Source organism: Schistocerca serialis, chromosome 3, assembly GCF_023864345.2.
Source record: "Schistocerca serialis cubense isolate TAMUIC-IGC-003099 chromosome 3, iqSchSeri2.2, whole genome shotgun sequence".
Lineage (NCBI taxonomy): Eukaryota > Metazoa > Arthropoda > Insecta > Orthoptera > Acrididae > Schistocerca > Schistocerca serialis.
In genome coordinates this window covers 376,573,481-376,594,051 of record NC_064640.1, presented here as the reverse complement: position 1 = coordinate 376,594,051, position 20,571 = coordinate 376,573,481, and the positions used below count along the sequence as shown (strand labels likewise).

At 42.1% G+C, this 20,571-nt stretch overlaps 1 protein-coding gene across 1 annotated transcript in view; it reads left to right on the top strand.

Moving 5' to 3' along the window:
• Positions 1 to 20,571, top strand: part of LOC126471615 (relaxin receptor 1) — a 752,030-nt gene that overhangs the window by 496,061 nt on the left and 235,398 nt on the right. The window contains exons 9-10 of the mRNA XM_050099855.1: positions 7,418 to 7,489; positions 16,455 to 16,526. Of these exons, the coding sequence (XP_049955812.1) occupies positions 7,418 to 7,489; positions 16,455 to 16,526 (144 nt within the window). The remainder of the gene's footprint in view (positions 1 to 7,417; positions 7,490 to 16,454; positions 16,527 to 20,571) is intronic.

Genomic DNA, 20,571 nt, shown 5'->3' with positions numbered 1-20,571 from the left:
ATCACATTAACAGCAATACAGAGACTTTTATCAGCTTTCGCGGATATCAATTCCTGTTGAGCAGAACGCGTCCACGCATTGCTAAATACGTCTATGAATTCAAATTAACTTAAACGATGATTGCGTGGATGTTTCAGAGCCTCTAAACATTCTTCCTAGAGTAATTATATACATATTACAAAGCTACTCCTGGAGCGTTTCCTAGCCCACTGATCAGCTATGCTGGCTGCTAAGCGGCGGAACTGGGTTCGATACTCGGTATTCCCGGGGATTTTTTCTCGGTGAGAGGACTGGACTAGGGTACATGCAGCATCGTGAGGCTAATTGAGGAGCTAACTGAATGATAAGTAGCAGCTTCAAAGTTAAGAAAGCCGACATCGGCCAGAGAGTGGTGTGCTCAGGCCAAGCCCCTCTCTAAGGCATCCGATGATGCTATAGGCCTAATGGTGCCGACTGGCCTATGAGGGCCAGAATGCAGAGCGTTGCTTGCTTTGCTGCTGCTGTAGCATTACTATAAAGCTTAATTACACAGCTGTAAAAAATTAGTACACAATTTTTGAGGTTTCCAATTCTCTCAAGATTTATTGTTGTAACGTTCCATATTCAGTCCATGAAATGATTCCATTTGTAGATCAATAGCACAAGCGGTTCTGAGGAACCAGGTATCGACCAATGCTGAAAAAGCCATACTAATACGTGGTGTAGCATCCATGGGCGGCAATGCAGGTGCTGACTCAGTCGATTGTACAGATGACGAACACTGTCGAGGGGTACGCTCTGCTACTCCTGCTCAACCTGTTTTCGTATTTCTCTAAGAGTTGTCGGTTGACGAGTCGCACGAGTCACTTCTCACCCCATCATATCCCAGACGTGCTCGATTGTTGACAGGTCAGGAGATCGTGCTGGCCAGGGAAAGTGATGATGATGATTTTTGATTTGTTGGGCGCTCAACTGCGCAGTCATCAGCGCCCGACCAGCGAAGTTGCTGCATATCTTGCAGAGGACGTTGAGTTTGGCTGGTTCAAATGGCTCTGAGCACAATGGGACTTAACTTCTGAGGTCATCAGTCCCCAGGAACTTAGAACTACTTAAACCTAACTAACCTAAGGACATCACACACATCCATGCCCGAGGCGGGATTCGAACCTGCGACCGCAGGGGTCGCGCGGTTCCAGACTGTAGCGCCTAGAACCGCTCGGCCATTCCGGCCGGCGACGTTGAGTTTCACAGACTGTGTGGGCGACCATTATCCTGTTGGAACAACACAACACTTTCGTGTTGCAAGACTGACAAAAGAACGGATCTCACAACTTTCTGCAGGTAACGTGCGCTGGTTAGCGTCCCCTCTAGAAACACCGAAGGTGTACGAGGTTGTAGCTTATCGCACCGCAGACCGTAAGCTCTGTGGTGGAACTGGACTGGTGTATGTTGTACGAATTCGCTCTACGAGACAGCGCTCACGAGGTCTACGCCGTAAGCACAAACAACTATCGCTTGCGTGTAGGCAGAATCTGTTTCCATCGCTGAAGACTACGGGGCGGCATCCCATCTTCCGAGTGATCCTGTGACGGCACCATCGAACTGTGCACGTCACCGTGATGGTATGACGTGAACCGAAGACGGGCTTAAGTGTGTGTGCACATTGTCCCACTGCTAATAACCGATTCGCAACAGTTCGTGTTGACACATCTGAGCGCTGTGGCAGCTGTGTGATCAGCCATTGCTGCCCTTACAATACGACGATTCTGGCTGCCGTTTGTGCTGAGTGGACGTCCAGAGCCCTGTCTATGGACGTGACAATGTTCACGTGACCGCTGGTGCCAGCATCGTTGCACAACTGATGCAGCACGTCCAACTTATGTGGTAGTTCTCCGAAAGGACCATCCCTCCACTCGGAAGACCACAATTTTCAAACTCACTCTGTTGGCAGTAGGAATGACGAGTTTGTCTCCTTGGCATGGTTGCCTGCTTGATTGACAAATCTGCACCACACTGAGCCTTCTGTCTGTAATGATTCCCTATTAAAGGGTAGACAAAGATGACGCTCAGGTAGCTATGCCACTACGCTATGTGATGGCGGACGACTTTGAAACCATTATCAGCAAATGTACTATCCTCCAGGTAACATATACCTTCATTGGATCAAAATCGACGTAGTGTTTCTAGGTACACAGTGAAGTGATACCTTTCCATTGTACCGAGCGAGGTGGCGCAGTGGTTAGACACTGGACTCGCATTCGGAAGGACGACGGTTCAATCCCGCGTCCGCCCATCCTGATTTAGGTTTTCCGTGATTTCCCTAAATCACTCCAGGCAAATGCCGGGATGGTTCCTCTGAAAGGGCACGGCCGACTTCCTTCCCCATCCTTCCCTAATCCGATGAGACCGATGACCACGCTGTCTGGTCTCCTTCCCCAAACCAACCAACCAACCTTTCCATTGAAATATCAACCATCTCCTCACTCTCCAAAACACTTTAGTTAAATGCATTTTCAGTAATCTTCTCGATACGTCTTGCGGTTTTTGATTCAGTCATGTATCTTTTCCCTTGTAGAAAATTTTTTCCAACTCCCTGTGTCTTATTTTTGTGAGCTGGCTTGAAATTAGCAAAGGTATAAGCGAACATGAATTGATTTGATTTCCCGGCTACTGCCGTAGAAAGTTATGAGGATAGTTTAATGTTCATCTATCTGTTATAGTAAAGTACAGATCTTAGACTTTCGGAGTTGACAGTTTGTAATGATTCTTCTGCTGCGTAGAAAAACAGCTCCTTTTCCTACTCCGAAGCGTTCTTCGTCTTGTGTTAATGTTGTTGCGTCACGTGTTTTGAGAAGTTGGGAAAACCGGCCACAGATTGGCCAAGTTACGCGAAGTGTGTTTCAGAACTGAACAACTGTTCATTTAAAACGTTCTGTAAATTTTATTGTGTAAAGAAAATTAAGACAGAAGCTTTTTGGAAATATTAATATGTGGCCTGATTTTACAAGTGTGTCGTCATGAACTAGTCTATGCATTTGTGAGCGTATGGGTGCTATTCTGTCATTCTGCGCAACGGATTAATCTGAGATGTACCCTTTACCCTGTGGTTCCTGCAAGATGCAATTTCCACCCCCACACTACTACAGAAGTCAGACAGACGCTCCTAACGTTCTAAAGAGAAATGCCTGTAAAACTTTTACAATAAATATCTCCTGGAGTCGTCCGCTGTAAGGAAATGACACAAAAATTCACAAAATTTCTTACATAACTAGTGGGATACCTGGGTACTGGAGTAGTGCTAGTTAGTGTAAGAAAAACATGAAACTAACCAAAATTATTATTTATTTTGCAAAAATTCTGGGAAATCACAATGGCACTTTCAGTTATGAACTGAACAAGTTATTTCCGGCTTCTTTTCGGAATGTGAAGTTACCTTTTAAGGATAGGATTCGCTAATGAAACTTCTATACAAAGTTTAAGATTGTTAGTGACTTGGCAGAATGGTTGAGAGCCGCGCCTACTCAACTTCAATAATTATCCTTTAGAATGTTGCTAGGTACGGTCGAGGCTGTCGCATGTGAAATGCAGTGAAGTGAACTGTTGCGGAGGAAATATGGGGCTCTCAAGAGTTGTAGCGCACAATACCGTAAGCTGCGATGACTGTTGTCTGCGCCGCTCGCTGCCGACAAATAAGATAACTCTCGTTCTATCTGGATTGACCTTCGCCAATCAAACTCTCCCTACGCCTTGATGAAGTCAAGGACTCCCATTCGCCCCTAGTCTAACTATTGGCGTGGTACACCGGTGAGATAACCAGTCCACTGCGATGCCACTCAAAAATTCGCTTGCAGGCATGTAACTATAACTCTGTCCGTTCACACCGCACAATAAGTGCGGCGGCCAACACACTGAACAATGCTTAATCGCAAGGACTCAATATAGATTCACACTCCGATTTGCTCTCAACAGAGGTGCTCTCCCAGTGAAATACTGAGGAGAGACTTGTTCCTCACTCTTTGAGTACACGTTCGAGCGCACACGCTCTCGTTAGGTGTTCTCGCTCCAAGAGCGACAACGGAACGGCCCCTCTCCACGGTCCTCTCTTTCGGTGTCTTCCATTACTCCTTCAGCTCAAGGCGTCAGGAATATCGTCTGCCAATCAGCATTGCTCTTCTAAAACGGGAGACTGACGTTTCGTTTAAGGCGACCAATCCGGAAATCTGTAGCATTGGCGTTTGCTGTCTCCCTGTGGAAACCTCTGAAACTGCGTGCTATGTTTGTAAAGAATGTATAGGCTGGGCGCTCCCACACAATGTAGTGGAATTTGCTTTTAAGCCAAACCCGGGGTCGTTGTCCCTTTCACTCGGGCAAACGCTGTCTGATCTACAGGCGCCTGGGAAGACTACGCGTTGTCTTCTAGTGCGATTTCATTAAGAGCACGCAAAAATGCCTATGGGAATGTTGCCTTAATATACACATTTAAACTCAATTACGCCTTAAATTTATTGGCAGTCACACTGCCTAATTGAACCCCTTCGAATTGCATCATTTCTAAGAAGAAGTACAATACCGGTTAACTATAAGAATATTACGCAGAATACAAGGATGAGCTACGTTTCCAGGAGCAAAAATGCTGAGAAAATAGTAGATCAGCATTTACAGAGTCAATGTAATTCATCTTTAAATTCTTATAACAGGTATGGATAATAACGAAACACGATTTAAATTTAAAAAATATGCGCCTAAAATGGATGATGCGACAGAAGTAATATGTGATCAAGTAATTATATTTTGTTCCCTTATTTCTAGTGTATCCAAACACAGATAAAATCGTAACAACCATATCAAAGCATGATAGAGTAAAACACCTAGAAATTTTATTTCAAAAGTTTCTATAGTCAAATTATGAATCTACTCCGCAAACAGGAAATTTTAGAGATGAATGGATAGCGTAAATTCTGAGCAAAAATAAATAAATCATAGAGATTCAAAGTACACAGTTTGTTTAAAAACTAACCGTACGTTTTTGTACGTGGTAGATGTTAACTAGGATTGCCCTCACTACGCTTGTCCGTCCTCTTTTAGAATACTGTTGAGGGGCGTGGGATCCTTACCGGATAGGATTGACGGAGTAAATCGATAAAGTTCAAAGAAGGGCTGCTCGTTTTATATTATCGCGAAATATGTGAGAGAGAGTCACTGAAATGGTACAGGGTTTGGACTAGACATCATCAAAGCAATGGCCTTTTTCGTTGCAACAGAATCTTCTCACGAAATTCCAATCACCAACCTTCTCCTACGAATGCGAAAATATTTTGTTGACACCGACACACATAGGGAGAAACCATCACCACGATACAATAAGGGAAATCAGAACTCGCACGGAAAGATGTAGGTGTTCGTTCTTTTCGTGCGCTATACGAGATTGGAACAATAGAGAATTGTGAAGGTGCCGTGGTTCGATTAACACTCTGACAGGCACTTGAATGTGATTTTCAGAGTATCCATGAAGATGTAGATGGCGACGAAGTGTCCTAGTGACGTATAGCACTTTGATCGTCACACTCCTTCGAGTAAATTCATTTTTTGTCACCGTTGATGTCTCTTCTACTTTCAGAGCTATTACCATGTGAGTAAAAACTATTACTGTGTTCGTGGTGATTTTGATTTAAAGGAGCAACTGTACAATGTGAAATTTTGCGTCAAAATGGGAATAATATTCACAGAAACGTTATGTTCCGAACATACGGAGATAATGCTCTAGGTCAAATATGATTTTACGAATGATTTTCCCGATTCCGAAGTGATTCTCAGTCAGCTGCTATAACCAGGGTGTTCTTCGATATCATTCAGAATATCATAGATTTGTTGCGCGAAAACCGTCGTGAGTCAGAGAACTTATAAAAGAAATATGAATCACAGTTTGTTAGTGTCATGAAATTTTAACCGTATAACCGAACATCCATCGAGATGAGCAATGCTAGACACTCGTTCGTGACAGAAGTTCAGAAGGAATATATAGTAAACATCTACAAGATTTCCGCGAAATGATAACTACACGATGAGGGAACATGGGTGCAAAAAAATCATCAAAAGAGTATAGTGTCGCAAATATGGATGCGACATTGAGACTGAGGTCCAGTTATTACAGGGGGCAGGCAAACAACCACCATGCTCCAAATAAGGACGCTAATCTTTTCTTCAACTGTATTGGTATCGTGGATTTAGAATTTTTGCCTAAAGGTCAAGCAGCCGACCATCATTATTATACAAGACTTCTGTAGCGATTGTGGTATAAAATGAGCAAAAAAACAACAATTACGGAAGGACAACTCATGATTCCCTCACCATGACACGACGTCGGTTCCCTTAATTTTCTCATTTCACAAATCAAACGACCGTCCTCCTCCTGCCACACAACTTCGTAGATCTCGTTCCATGTAATATTGTTTAGTTTCCAGAACTGAAAAACTGTGGTTAACCAACAAGCCATCTAGAACTGTGATGATATTAAGGACAATTCGTCACAGGAACTGAAAGCTGTGCAGTCACCGCTGGAAAAAGTGTGTCAATAGAGGAGGGGAGTACTTTGAAATAGTCAAGGACTAAATACCTCTCGGTTTAATAAAAGTATTATTTTAGATTAAGTACTTCTACGTTTTGACAGACCTCGTTAGTGATTGCAAAAAAAAAAAAAAAAAAAAAAAATGGCTCTGAGCACTATGGGACTTAACTTCTAAGGTCATCAGTCCCCTAGAACTTAGAACTACTTCAACCTAACTAACCTAAGGACATCGTTAGTGATTGCACACTATCACAATATTTCAACTTCTTCTTCGTTGCCTTCTCCCATTCTCTACTGGGTGGCATTGTTAGATGGGACTTGGCAACGTTAGCGATAGCTCGTGGCCGGGTGCCCTTCCTGATGCCACCAACACTCACGGTACGGAATCGGTATAACCCATCTGTCTGCGTCTTGAGTAAATATCACGCTCAAGTGTGATAGCGTTTTGTAAGTGTTTGTGTAGCGTGTATCTCAGGCGGGACATGGGAAACCGCCTAAAAACCACATCCAGATCGGCCGGCTCACCAGCTGCCGCCGCTAAGCCGCGAGGCAGATTCGATCTGGGGCGGCTAACTTCACCAAGTCCTGGAAGTGGCGCGTTAACGCGCTCGGCTATCCAGATGGGCACCGCAACATTTCAATTTATATAACATTTTATATATAATGTTTTCTTAGTTATTATAGTTGAGTGGCCCGTACAACATTTACCATGTCACTCCCCCACAATCTCCGTCTACTTCAGAATTGACAAAACACCGTATATTTCACTTATTGCTATATTACTATAGTGAGAGACTTCTTCTCTTATTATGTATTATCAATGTAAATCTTCTTTTTGTGCTTATACTCAACCGACTTTTTGTTTCGTTTCAGAATGCTGCAGGAGAATAACATAGAGCTGATTGGGGAGGATCTGCTTGCCGCATTAAGAGGCCTTACACAATTGTAAGTAGAACAGTCTTCTCGCACCTTCTAATGACTGAATGTGCATTGTTGACCCGTTATTTCATTACATAATATTCTAAATCATCATTGGAGGACTGAAGTTGTAAAAATTCTTGACGTGGAAAACGCATAATCTAAATGTAAATTTTGTCTTTTAATAAATTTTTTGCACAAAAAGGTTATGTGCAGCCAGAAATAACAGATTAAATAGAACCGACTTCCAGTTCTCTCCAATAACTTGCCATTCTGTTTCACACCGTGACGTAGAAAGGTACGCAACAGATACATTTCTCCGTTTTTCATCACCAGTGTGGAATTGTTTGTTCAACGCTAGATGCTGTTAGACTTTAAAAGCACGATCTCGTTGCTTTCCTTCAGTATACGGCTAAGCCCAGCCGCATACGGCAAGACTTTACTTTTATTTGAAATCAGATCCACTACACCATCTGGCGTTGTTAAGCTAATTTTTGTCTGATACGTTGGTGGAGAAAGTAATACATTATTCAACAACCACAGCAAGATTTATTTACGTCGTGCAAGTAATAAATGGACGGACATTTCTGTCATTTCGTTTTCTTTTTCTCTGACTAAATACCACAGTTAAATTGATTAAGAACGAAATTTGTAAAATAATGAAGATGAAATGACAGATTTCAATAATTTATGCAGTATTCTTCAACCGTGAACAACTAACTGGGTGTTGAAAGTTATGAGTATGATAAACTCTGCGTTCTTAGAGTTCAAAATTGATCTCGTAATCTCCAGTTTACATATGTGATAAGATAATTACGCGTAAAATATGAAAAATACACTAAATTTTTATTGTCAACTTTATTAAAAGTTGCCACCTGTGATACTGTAGTGTCTATTCACATAACTTCTTATGGTTGTTCACTTGACAGGACAGATGGCAACTAACGGAAATAACAGACGTGAATTTGGGCCAAACCTAGACACTTCTGATTCTGCATTCCATAATCTAACATTCATTGAGGAATTTTTTTATTGAGTATTTTGTGTAAAATCTGTGAAAATAGTTAACTCACAATTCCCGTATGTATTAGTATTTTATCAATCCTCGTGAAGATAACCATTTTGTAGGCATAAGTCGAGACCATCCGTTCAGCGCATTAGTACTTCAGTTACCAATGTCTAGATGGCAGAGCAGGGTGAGCGAACACCCATCCAAGATGGGGACTTGAAAGTAATTTTTGCGCCCTTCACCAGTCCTAGGCAGAGGGATACCAGCTGGAAGGAAAGCCACTCCTTAGCTTTCTTATCTGCCCCCCCCCCCCCCCCCTGTGAAGTCTCCTTCACATTACAACGACATTGTTATAACCTGCCCCAAGAAACTAGGCTCGATAGAGAATCTCTCAGAGCCTTCCAGACAGAAGCTGAGAAGCACATGCAAATAAAATGCTGAGTACAGCAACTGCGGTTGCTTATTCCACTGCAGATTAACAGCATCGCACATTATTACACGTGCTGCATTACTGCTAGGTGGTAATTACACTTCTTATCGCCACTATACTGATATGCAACATCCATCCCGTACATAGCAGAAATATTCTAAATACATAAGTAAATTCTTTGTTTTCCATTGTGTTTTCGCGTTTTATTCGTGCTGATTTGTGTGTCCAACACTTTTTGCTATTTTGCATAACATTCGGCACACAATGTTATGGTTTCCTTATATCACTGTTTCCCAGCTTTCCTGAAGCCATTACCCCTGAGTGCAGTGAGATATTACTAATACCGTCAACCACCACTAACGTCAACATCAGTGTCTAACTAAATTTGAGAATGAAAAGCAATCCTGTTCGAACACTTCTATTTTCAGAATGACGAAATATGATTTCTGTAGGTATTTTGTTATATTATGAACTAATGGTTTTGCTTATTCCTAACAACCTCTTTTATTGAATGGTGAAGCACTTAGCAGTGCACCGCGAGTGCTACCTATAACTTCTCTTTAGAGAAGAAAGATAACTGACTGTAATGGAGACAGAATCTTGTTACAAAATATGCTTCCTCTGCACCACTCCTCTCCCTAGCGACTCTTACTTCACCCACATTCTTCACCACAATTTAAAAGCAACCGAATTAAAATACGTGGGCACCCCTTACTGTTTGTAAATCACTCCTTTGTTTGACTCCTTACTTCTAAACTGGTTGAAAGGGGAAGACCTTAGCTGCCAAAGCTATGTGTCTGACAACTACTACTACTAATAATAATAATAACATTGTGAAGGACCACAACAATTTATTAACCATTACGTAGTTACTGCGGCGTTGTGCCGTCAATTAGATGGATTATCTGCTGCCAATTTGTGGTCCGTTGCAGGAACTACCGAATGAGATGTCGAAGCATATCTGATCTATACGTCTTAATTTTGGTCTCATAGATGAATGGTGCAAAGTAAAATAATTGTGTCTAAAGAGTGAACTATGTGAGTAGAAGATCTTCATACGTTCGTTTCATAAGCTTTAACCTCAATCAAATTGCGTCACGGGTTAATGCTCGTGGTTGAAGAAAAGTTAATGACTGGTAACTTAGTAATAATTATTACATTCCTACGAAATAGCGATAGTAATAACGATATTTGAAAAATGATTTAATTTCGTACCCATAATACCAATCGAATTCTTTTGTTTTTACCCCTTAGAAAATTTCAAAAAAATGGTTCAAATGGCTCTGAGCACTATGGGACTTAACATCTGAGGTCATCAGTCCCCTAGAACTTAGAACTACTTAAACCTAACTAACCTAAGGACATCACACACATCCATGCCCGAGGCAGGATTCGAACCTGCGACCGTAGCAGTCGCGCGGTTCCAGATTGAAGCGCCTAGAACCGCTCGGCCACACGGGCCGGCAGAAAATTTCATTTTACCCCTTATGGGGTAATTACCCCCGGGTTGGGAACCACTGCCCTAGATGTATCAATACGAGTTAAGGTTAGGCTAGGACTTGGATTCAAACACGGGTTTGGGTTTCCCGATTTACTCGTAATTTTTTTTACTCGTAAATTGTTGTCCTTCCTAAATATTATTCCGTATCTAATGACTCAAACTTCGTGGGCAGATAAACTATTACCTTATTTGAAGATAAAATCTTCTTTGTTATCAGGCGACGTTGTATTCCTCTTCAAACTTCCTGTTCGATATTTGACGTTTCGACCTTCTTCAGAAATCTTCAGGTGTTCGTGGGTGGCTAAACACTCGCTGCATAATAACCCGAGAGATTTTACCTTCAGTGACAACGACCACGAAATCTATAGCCTTATGAATGTAATGTAATTTTCTTCCTCCAAAGTAGCTTCGACACAGTCTTGACGCTACACATATTCTACTCGTATCATCCTGCATCCTGAAAAGAACACACCTCAGTTATAGTGCATACCATACTGCAATGCTCACATCTTATACTTGCTGGCGACGTAGAATGTCCTCCATAAACGTTCCTTGGATATTACACAGTAGCTATTACACAGTAGCTAGGATGTGCCTCGCTGGCAGTTGTAACAATGAGACACGTGATTACTGTTCTGCAGTTGCTAATTACTGACCAGGCGTCTCTTCCGCTTTCACCCTCGCCAAGTGCAGCAGCATGCAAGTCACTGAGAGCTTACAGCAAACGATCAAACTTTCAACCGGTTCACCCGACAACGGTTATTGTACTCAAGCAGAGCGCAATTAATGCTGCGCAGATTTTCTAAACAGATTACAAATAAAGTAAAGCGTTCACGGCAGGAGTAATAGGAAATTCCAGGTAGCCAACTGCAAGTAGCAGTCTAAGTGACATGTTAGGAATGACACTTGGCAAATTACCTGTCGTGTAGGCTTTCCAGTATCGACGTAACTGGTACTGTATAAATGGTTCAAGCTATACAAACGCCACCTAATAGTGTAGGGCCACCTTTGAAATTTAAAACAGCTTGAATCTTTCTAGAGATTGATGTATTCACATACTGGGTAACGATCAACAGGATTCTACAATTTTCTTTGTAAAGAAACAGTTCAATTTCATTTATCTTTATTTGAGGACACAGATGATGGATAATACTCAAATGACTTTTAGCAGGCCAGGAAGGACGTTCTGTTTCAAAGTCTGAAGGCCAAGGGCAACTTTGACAATTCTGGCAAGTTGACAGGGGACGTTATCATCTTGGAATGTATCATTCCCTGTTGTGAACAGTTTGTGGCTTTGAATGAATACGGTCATTTTAAATGTTTTAAAGGACCTTCCAAGTTATAGCAGTAGTATGACAGTAGTACCTGGGGTGGGGGCAAACAGTAATATGACTATCCAAAATATGACAAAACTTCCAAGGCATTTTAAAATTGAAGGAGTATAGTCGGAATTGTACACTATACGTAAAAAATTCTAAAGTGCAAGACAGTGTAGAAATAGCCTCTTAGAACACATTACATATTTTCACTCGTCGGTAGTCCTTTTCTTCTGCTCCTTGCATCACTGAAGATTCTGCTTTGTGTTTCTCAGCGTTATAAGAGGTTTACCAACAGAAGCTTTACCGCAATTGTTTTCATTGTGTAGTGTGCAACACACTGTTTCGCTTCTTCTCCTTCCCTAGATGCATGTTAAGCTCAGCAGTCCTTTTCGCAGGCAAATGTCTTCTTTAATATTCTTCTGACTCCATTAATAAGTTAATGTTTTGACTGTGAGTCATTCCCTTTGCATTAAATGACAATGCAATGCTATGCATGTAGCACTAGTTATAAGGATCACTACTGCTCTCCAAGCCTGTGGAGTTGAGATTTTAATGCATTTCACGAAACTACTTCATCATATGGTTTAAGATTTGAACCACTCACTCATATCTGCGCTGTTATTTTAGACTTCCGTTTAGATATTATGCCAGACCAATTTCATCCATTTAGAGATTCATTCACAGTACAAAAATTGGCTGGAGCTAAACTTTGGGCTACCCGTAAATTTACAAAACGAACAATCACCTTAAAAGGATTACATTATTGCTTACAAGTACAAAACATGTGTGTGACTGTTACTCAGCACAAAGTATGCTCCCTGAAAAAAACCTGTGCCATCGGTTTCCTTGGATTAGAGGTATGGAAAAGGAAGCTCATGTGGAATTGGAGTCTAGGACGCAGAAGTGACAAGTTGTAGTAGATACTGTTATAGATCAGTAGTTCACTGGAATAGTGGACATACTGGAACGTGACGGCACGACTACTGTGTTTGATTCGGATCCCATGTTACAAGTCACTTTGTTGAGGACCTATGTTAATTTGTTTCATGTGTAGAATCCGAAACTAACACTTCAAAGGTGCTACGTAAGACTGTTTCATCCCTTAGAAAGGTTTCTTTCGGCACTTGACATGTCCTCCGGTGCTCTTCGACTATAGAAAACATGTGCGTGCAGGACGCAGTTAGAACCTTGTTCCAAAGGTCGTCTCTGGTGCTTAGATGAGGTCATGCAACTGCTCCGTCTCCGCCCATAAGTTTTCTATGGCGTTGTCGATGACATTCTCTATCGCCTTCATACCCACACTGTCTCGTACACATGGCAACAGCAAGATGACTCGCGTACAGGCAATAATTTCCAGTTTGTATACTCGTACCAGACTATCGTTCACAATTGGAAATTTTACATTTCGCCAGTTATCATTGACATTACCTTCAAATGGTTCAAATGGCTCTAAGGACTATGGGACTTAACATCTGAGGTCATCAGTCCCCTAGGCTTAGAACAACGTAAACCTAATTAACCTAAGGACATCACACACATCCATGCCCGAGGCAGGATTCGAACATGCGACCGTAGCAGCCGCGTGGTTCCGGACTGAAGTGCCTAGAACCGCTCGGCCACCGCGACCGGCGACATTACCTTCGGCAAACGGTAGTTTGTAGAGTGTATGCTGACCGCAGAGCCTGTACCTTGCCGTAAATAGTGTTTTTGACCTGCATTGCTGTGTGCTCGCGAGTTAGTTACTGTGCGTCGGTGTTGAAATATGTTAAAGTCCAGTTCCTCGACGCCTGCTGGTTCAAAAATTCTCAGCATGGTTCTGATATATGGCCCTCGTTATGCATTGGCCACAGTTACGTAATAACATGGCCTGGCCTCTAATTTCGTAGAATTCCATTCTCCGTAAGAGAAATGACGGGTCTGGAAAACTGTGTTGTTGATGGGACGCGTCTTACAAGTTATGGCTGGACTCATGTCGAGATGGAACAGGCATCTGAAGTATTATAGGCCACAATAGGAAGAAAGATCCTTTTGCAGACGTATATCATTAGACACCACTGTGGTAACAACGTACTCAACTCTCATGCAAATACCTTTATGATTTCAGTAATTGTTACTGATGCTATGATTTTTCCTAATTCATGGTAGCGTACGGATCACATTCCCTCTGCTGGCAGTATACAAACTCTTCTTGCAGAGAATGGAAGAATGCTCATTCGACAACAGTAAGTTTGTACAGAAGGTACTTTCATCATCCTCGTCGTGCACTGGCTCACTCGAAATGGATTTTAAGTTTGCTGGACATCACAACAAAAGTTAGATTATTGTCCTTCTGAGCTCATTAGAATAATACTTAATAGAAAAGAGTATCGTCATTTAAGTAAATTACTATCTCTTTCCAACAAAGGTTCAAGGCATCAAACTCGACCCTCTAGGTAAACTTTGCATTCAAACGTGCGTTATTAAAATGTCAGTTTCACCTGTGATGATATTCGTGTCGGATATCATTCACTGTGCTGTTACACGGCCAACGTACTTTCCTATTGATAATGCTAATCTCTGGAACACTATGGTCCATATCTATTTAATTTTATGAGGCTTAATTTCGTGTATTTTTTTTCGTAAGTTCACATTTCGTGTACTGTCGTCTCCACTAACTTTCTTTCGTTCATTCTTCGAGTGGTTTATAAGTTTCCATCGTTTCGGAAATTTCAGCTATCGCTACAGTCTAACGCATTCTCCCACTGTTCTACGTTTTATTTCGCCTTTTAAACAGAAGTGAGGGGTTAACATCACCCACTTATTTACTAGCTAGGGAACTACACGCCGGTAATTATTATTCATTTCTAATCAGCGTCAAAAGGAATACAGCATACCAGTTCTTACTTATTTCAGATGAATTAAATGTACTGACATGAAATGATGAATCGATGGGGATGATGATACAAAAACATGAGATGATATCAAACCGCTCAGGTATGATAAATCTGTTAGGTAATGAATATTTAGAGACTACTGGAAATTTTTGCCAGACCGGGATTCGAATCCGGATTTCCTAATTATCTCTTGTAGTTGACTTCGCAATTTTTTTAATGGGCCTCCTTCTACACCTTCAGCCCATCCTTCTGATTGACAAATCATTAGCATCATAAGCATAGGTTCATAGGCTTGCAATTCTTGCTTTCAATGACTGTTTCCTCGGAAAAATAAACACCTTCTCTCTTGAAAACAAAATAAAAACTAAATACAATTCTTCTTTTTTGTAAAGTCTCTCCATTCTCCAAAGTTAAACATGTGATATTTGAAAATAAAATTCTGCATGCTTAAAAATCCAAAAATTTCATTCTTGGGGATTGAAATTAGCACGCCAGGAGAGCGGTCGGTCATTGTCGAATTCTCTATTGTTTTCCCCGTTAACGCAGGCTAAGATTGATTACTAAAAACTTTTGGAACAGCTCCACTCATTTTCTGCCATGGTTTTGTTGCTCCAACACAGACGTTTAAAAGTCCTATCTGTCTGGAATGGCTGTGCTTATTGAGTAGTGAACGAAATGAGCCACGTACAAAGTACGTAACAGGTGGTCGGCGCGCGGGAACAAGTGCCAATGCCGTTGGAGAATGGCAATCAAGTCTGTAATGGTGGGAATCGATCTGGTACTTAACTTAATTGCTTCCTCGCCCATGCACGCTCCAGAGCTGATTGAAACATTATTGTCGTTTATATCTTCACCTACGATTTCCAAGTAATATTACCAGAGGTTCTTCCATGGGACATGTAGAAACATAGCTTTTGTTAAATTTCCCATGGAATTTTGCATTTATGATTATTCGCTATAAAGCGAGCTTTTGAAAGGCTTTGAGATGCGTAACAGATACAGGTGCTTCAATTTTAGAGCATAAACAATGTACATTCAGTGGAATCAACAATATGTAGTGACGTAAAGGGTTTTGTAAATTATTTTTCCTTTTATTTACTGGTTTTAGGGATCTGCCCATACAGCCCTCTCAATAATGGAATGTAAATTATGACGATACGAACGCGAGGGCAACACAACACCCAGTCCTCAAACAGAGAAAATGTCCGACGTGGCCGGAAAATGAACCTGGGCCATTCGGTTAGCCGCAAAATAAATAGCTTCGAAGATTCATAAATCGTTATACGAAGTGAGAGAACGCCTATAATTTAAAAAAAAAGAGTCAGTGGTGCATATAGAGCATAAAACTGTTACGGTCCTGAAACTATGCAGCTATACGGAGTCAAATTCACGAATGGAATATGAAGACGCTTGTACACTGTGTGCACTTCACTCCACATGCTACGGTGGCTCGTAGGCGCTGATGTAGATGTAATCATCTTTACTGTTCTTCTATTACGGTGTTATTGCAGCTACATTCATTTCTCGGTATTCTGCAGTGCCATAAAAAGCTGCAAAATGGCGGAAATAATGTTTAAAAATGTTCCCCTGGAAGAGCGCAGATAGAATTCTTTCTAACGAATTTACATAGCTAGAAATGAAATGTGAGCTGCAATAAAACGGCGAGAATCTGCACTGGAGAAAATTTGGTGTAGAACAGTGATACCATATTACTTGTTCATGAGCATTATTTCATAGCGCATGGTACACATAAACCAGATGTCAGTGAAATGTTAGTGGTTCGTATTCAACATTTTAAATTCAGTGTACTTAAACTTTTTACGAGAAATATGTTAACATTGAATTTTTTTTTTTTTTTAGGAACCTGAGAAGAAATGCCATCCGATCAATAGATGTTAATGCGTTTAGGAACCAGAAACATCTGGAACACTTGTAAGTAAATAAAATTTGCTTGTTGTATTGTTTGGGAGAAGCTCCTGTCTCAGTGATGCAAATGGACGCTCATTCTCTTTCCTATATCAGTTGTATCTAGTTGTTTAACCTGTCTGTATATTACATATAACGTCTCCGTCGCGCTCGAGCGCGCGCGCGCGCGTGTGTGTGTGTGTATGTGTGTGTGTATGTGTGTGTGTGTGTGTGTGTGTGTGGGTGTGGGTCAAGGAATGTACGAATCGCTCATGTGAAATTTACTGCATGAAATTGATATCTTATTAACAGTATGACGGCAACATTATTTCTTTATTGTTTTGCTCGGTGGCTAAATTGTATCCGCCTAGAACAGCAAATGTCCAAATTTAAAACCACAGTCACTCTCTTTTCTTCCTGGAAACGGTTTGTGTGTGGGAAAAATATCAAGTTGCAGCATGGTAAGGAAACCACATTAAACCGTAGGCCATCGTATAATTCTGGAGGAATCGTAGTTCAAAGATCTGAGGAAGGCAAGAGCATACGTCCAGTCCTAGTGAAGCACGCCGATCACGGATCGCCTTACCTTTGATATAGAAGAGGATTGATTAGTCGCTCATTTATGTGCTGTGAATTGCTGATAAGCTCCTTTTTGCTTCACTTATATTACCGGTCAAAATTTTCAATCACCTATCGCAACTACGAATTTGTGGTTAAAAGATGGATTTCGTTTTGGGTATTCTATAATATTCCCATTCTGATAATAAAGCAAGTACAAACATGTAATGATGGGCCTCTGTTGTGAACTTGACTTAGAGGGGCACTGATGAGTGTCCACAGCATTGACGTGCCGTTACCTAAGACGGTTCCATTCGAATGGGCCTCATTAAGTCGGCTATCTGTATACGATTATTTGGTGTTAGTTAACAAGACATTGTGTGCTTCTAGCAGTGTGTTTGTGTACCTGATCAGGTTCAACCATATAACCCTTAATCAACGGAAGCAAGAGCCTGGAATTGAAAAACGTGTAGTAATTGTAGCTCTGCATCAGGAAGGCTATTCTAGTAAGCCAGTAGCAACAAACGTTTGCTTAGAGCAATCTGCATTGGTGTATACGTTGCAGTGGTTGAAGCAAACTGCTGCCAGTGAAAGAGTGTCGTGGTCTAGAGGTCCCGATTAACATCATACACGGAGGATCGGTTCAAACGTGTACAAAGTAAACGTCAGAGGGCTCGTACGGCACCTGAAATCTGCGAGAAAGTAAATAGTACGTGAGCAGCTCCAATCTCTGTCCCAACAGTGCAACGCCATCTCCCTGAACAAACGGCTGTATAGCGGACAAAAACCCTTTATTACGCAAAGAAACATAAGAACCTGAGTGTGCAGCAATGGTCCAAGGTGTTATTCGCGGAAGAATCTAAGTTTGAAGTTTTTAGAAGCCATCGATGTTTGATCGTCGACTTCGTTGAGAACGTATGAAGAGTAGTGTCTGACGCCAATGGTGATGTGTAGTAGAGGGTCTGTCATGGTGTGAGGATGTTTTTCGGTTGATAAAGTGAGAATTAATGGAACATAAAAGAAGGAAGGATACCATGGCTTACTCATCATCAATGCAGTTCCACCTCGCAAGGAAATTATTGCTCTATTAGTCATAGGTTTGTTCTGCAAGGTCCAAATCATGCTTCTAAATTGTGCAGAGGGTATGTCAACAGAAAAGGAAAACGTAGGGAACTGAATAGTATGATCTGGCCAAGTCAGTAACCTGACTTAAATGACATTGAACTGTTATGGGATGAATTTCACAGAGAGGTCAGAAAACTTAGGGCATCTAATGTTGAAGATCTATGGAATAATTTACAGACGTGATGGACTGCAATACCTGCAAAATCACTTCAAAATCTGATCTCCAGAATGCCAAGAGATCGTGCAGCTGTTCTGAGGGCAAATGGTGGATACTTTGAAGATGCTAAAATGTGAACCGTAATGTATTGTATAAATGATAAAGAGAGAAAATACTTATTTTGTTGGTCCATTTAGTTTGTACGAAGTGTCTGTGTATCGAAATAAAGTTTCAAACTTTTTTCGTGGCTAATCGAAATCATTTGACCGATAGTGTATGTTTGATCCGCGTGTTGTAGCACGCCACCCATGAAAATTTACAACCAGTAGGTGCAGCAAAGAAACAGTCACCTTCCTTCTTTGTGTATATCTCCGTCCAATATCATCCTCTCAGACAGTTCACATTACTCCTCTCATTTCAGTACGTGGTTGGACATTTTCTTAGCGAGATTGGTGTCAAGTTTGAGCATAATTTCTACCCGTGTAGCGGCCTCGCAACCAAGATAATACGCGGTCCTGTCACATCCATGTGGCCACCGCCTATGTTCGGCTCCAACGTGCAATAACCACTCACAGACGGCCGGCGGCAGCAAAAGTAGTGTAGGGTATACAAAGTGAACGTTCATAAAACCGAAAAACTGCGGGGGCGCATTCCTGACTGGAAATGGAGGAAAAAATGTCCTATGAACATGTGTCCAGAAATGCATCGTTCCCACGGTAGATTGTTCTGACGAATGGATGTTCCTCTGACCACGTGCCGTGTGTTCCTTGTGTGTTGTAGGCTGTGTTACTGATGCAGCGTACTGTAAGCAGCAGAATGGTCCGGTATTCATGTCGGGAACAAGCTGAGATGCTGTTTGTGTATGGCCAAGCAGACGGAAACGGCCGAGAGGCAGCACGACTATACCGAAACGTTATCCTCACATACACTAACCACATCACACAACATTTCAAGCCCTTTTTGGGCGTCTTTGTGACCATGGGTTCTTTCAGAACGTTCAGGGAGGCGGCGGACTATGCGTACACGAGATTTGGAGGACCAGGATATACAGAATGTTGAGACATATCAACATTATCTTACCCGGACGTTGGATAGGACGCGGAGGCCGTGTAACATCGCCTGCTAGATCACCGGACTTAAACCATCTGGATTTTTATCTCTGGGGTCATCTGAAAAGCACTGTGTATGCTGAACCAGTTCCTAATGCGCTTACGCTTCAACAGCGTGTTCACGACGCCTATGAGGCTGTTCAGACACATGCCGGAACGTGCGAAAGAGTGCGGCAATCTATGATGCGGAGCGTGAACGCGTACGTTGCATCCCATGGAGGCCACTTTGAACATCTGTTGGGTCGTGGATGCGATGCAGCTCTATACTGTTTTCCGGGACGATCTGCTGTCGTTGCACGCACACCGTCCATTTCCGGACACACGTTCCTAGGACTTTTTTTCTCCGCTTTCTGTCGGGAATTCGTCATTTGTCGGTTATATTAACATGCACCCTGTATAAAGCGTATCGGACGATGCGGGAAGCAGTGCAATCGTTATCGTAATGCGTAAACGGAGCGATTTATCTGTCATCTAGAAAGGTATGATCATTGGATTTCGGGCCAAGGGTGGAAGCATTTCCGAAACTGGTAAGTTTGTAAACTATTCTCGTGCCGTTCATGGCAAAATAGCGCTATCCAAAAACGGCGCCGATGCAACTTTGGTGCACCGCAGGCCGTGGATGACATGGGTGAAGGAAGATGCGGATACGTGTATGGACGAGTACACGTGCAATTCTTGACCAGCTGACTGGCCGTATGAACCAAGCGGCTACGAACAGTGTCTCCTCAACGACCGTTCAGCGAACGTTTCTGTGTATGGGCTCCGCAGCAGGCGCCTGGTTCTATGCACCCACGCTGACTGCTGTTATGCAGCAACGAAGGCTGGAATTTGAAAGCCTATACCGCTGATGTGGGTCCACTGAGTGGCGACAGGTGGCCTTTTCAGATGAATCACGTTTTATGCTCCATCGGATAGATGGCCATTGACGTGTATGGTGTGAAACGTCTGAAAACTGACATCCTGCAACAATTGTCAGAAGCGTCCAGGCTGGAGGATGGCCTAGGGATGTTTCCTTTGCATTCCCTGGGTGATCTCGTCATTCTGGACGGCACAGTGGATCAACACAAATACGCGTCTATCACATCCACCCCCACATGCAGTTCATTTTTCCTCGGCACGATGG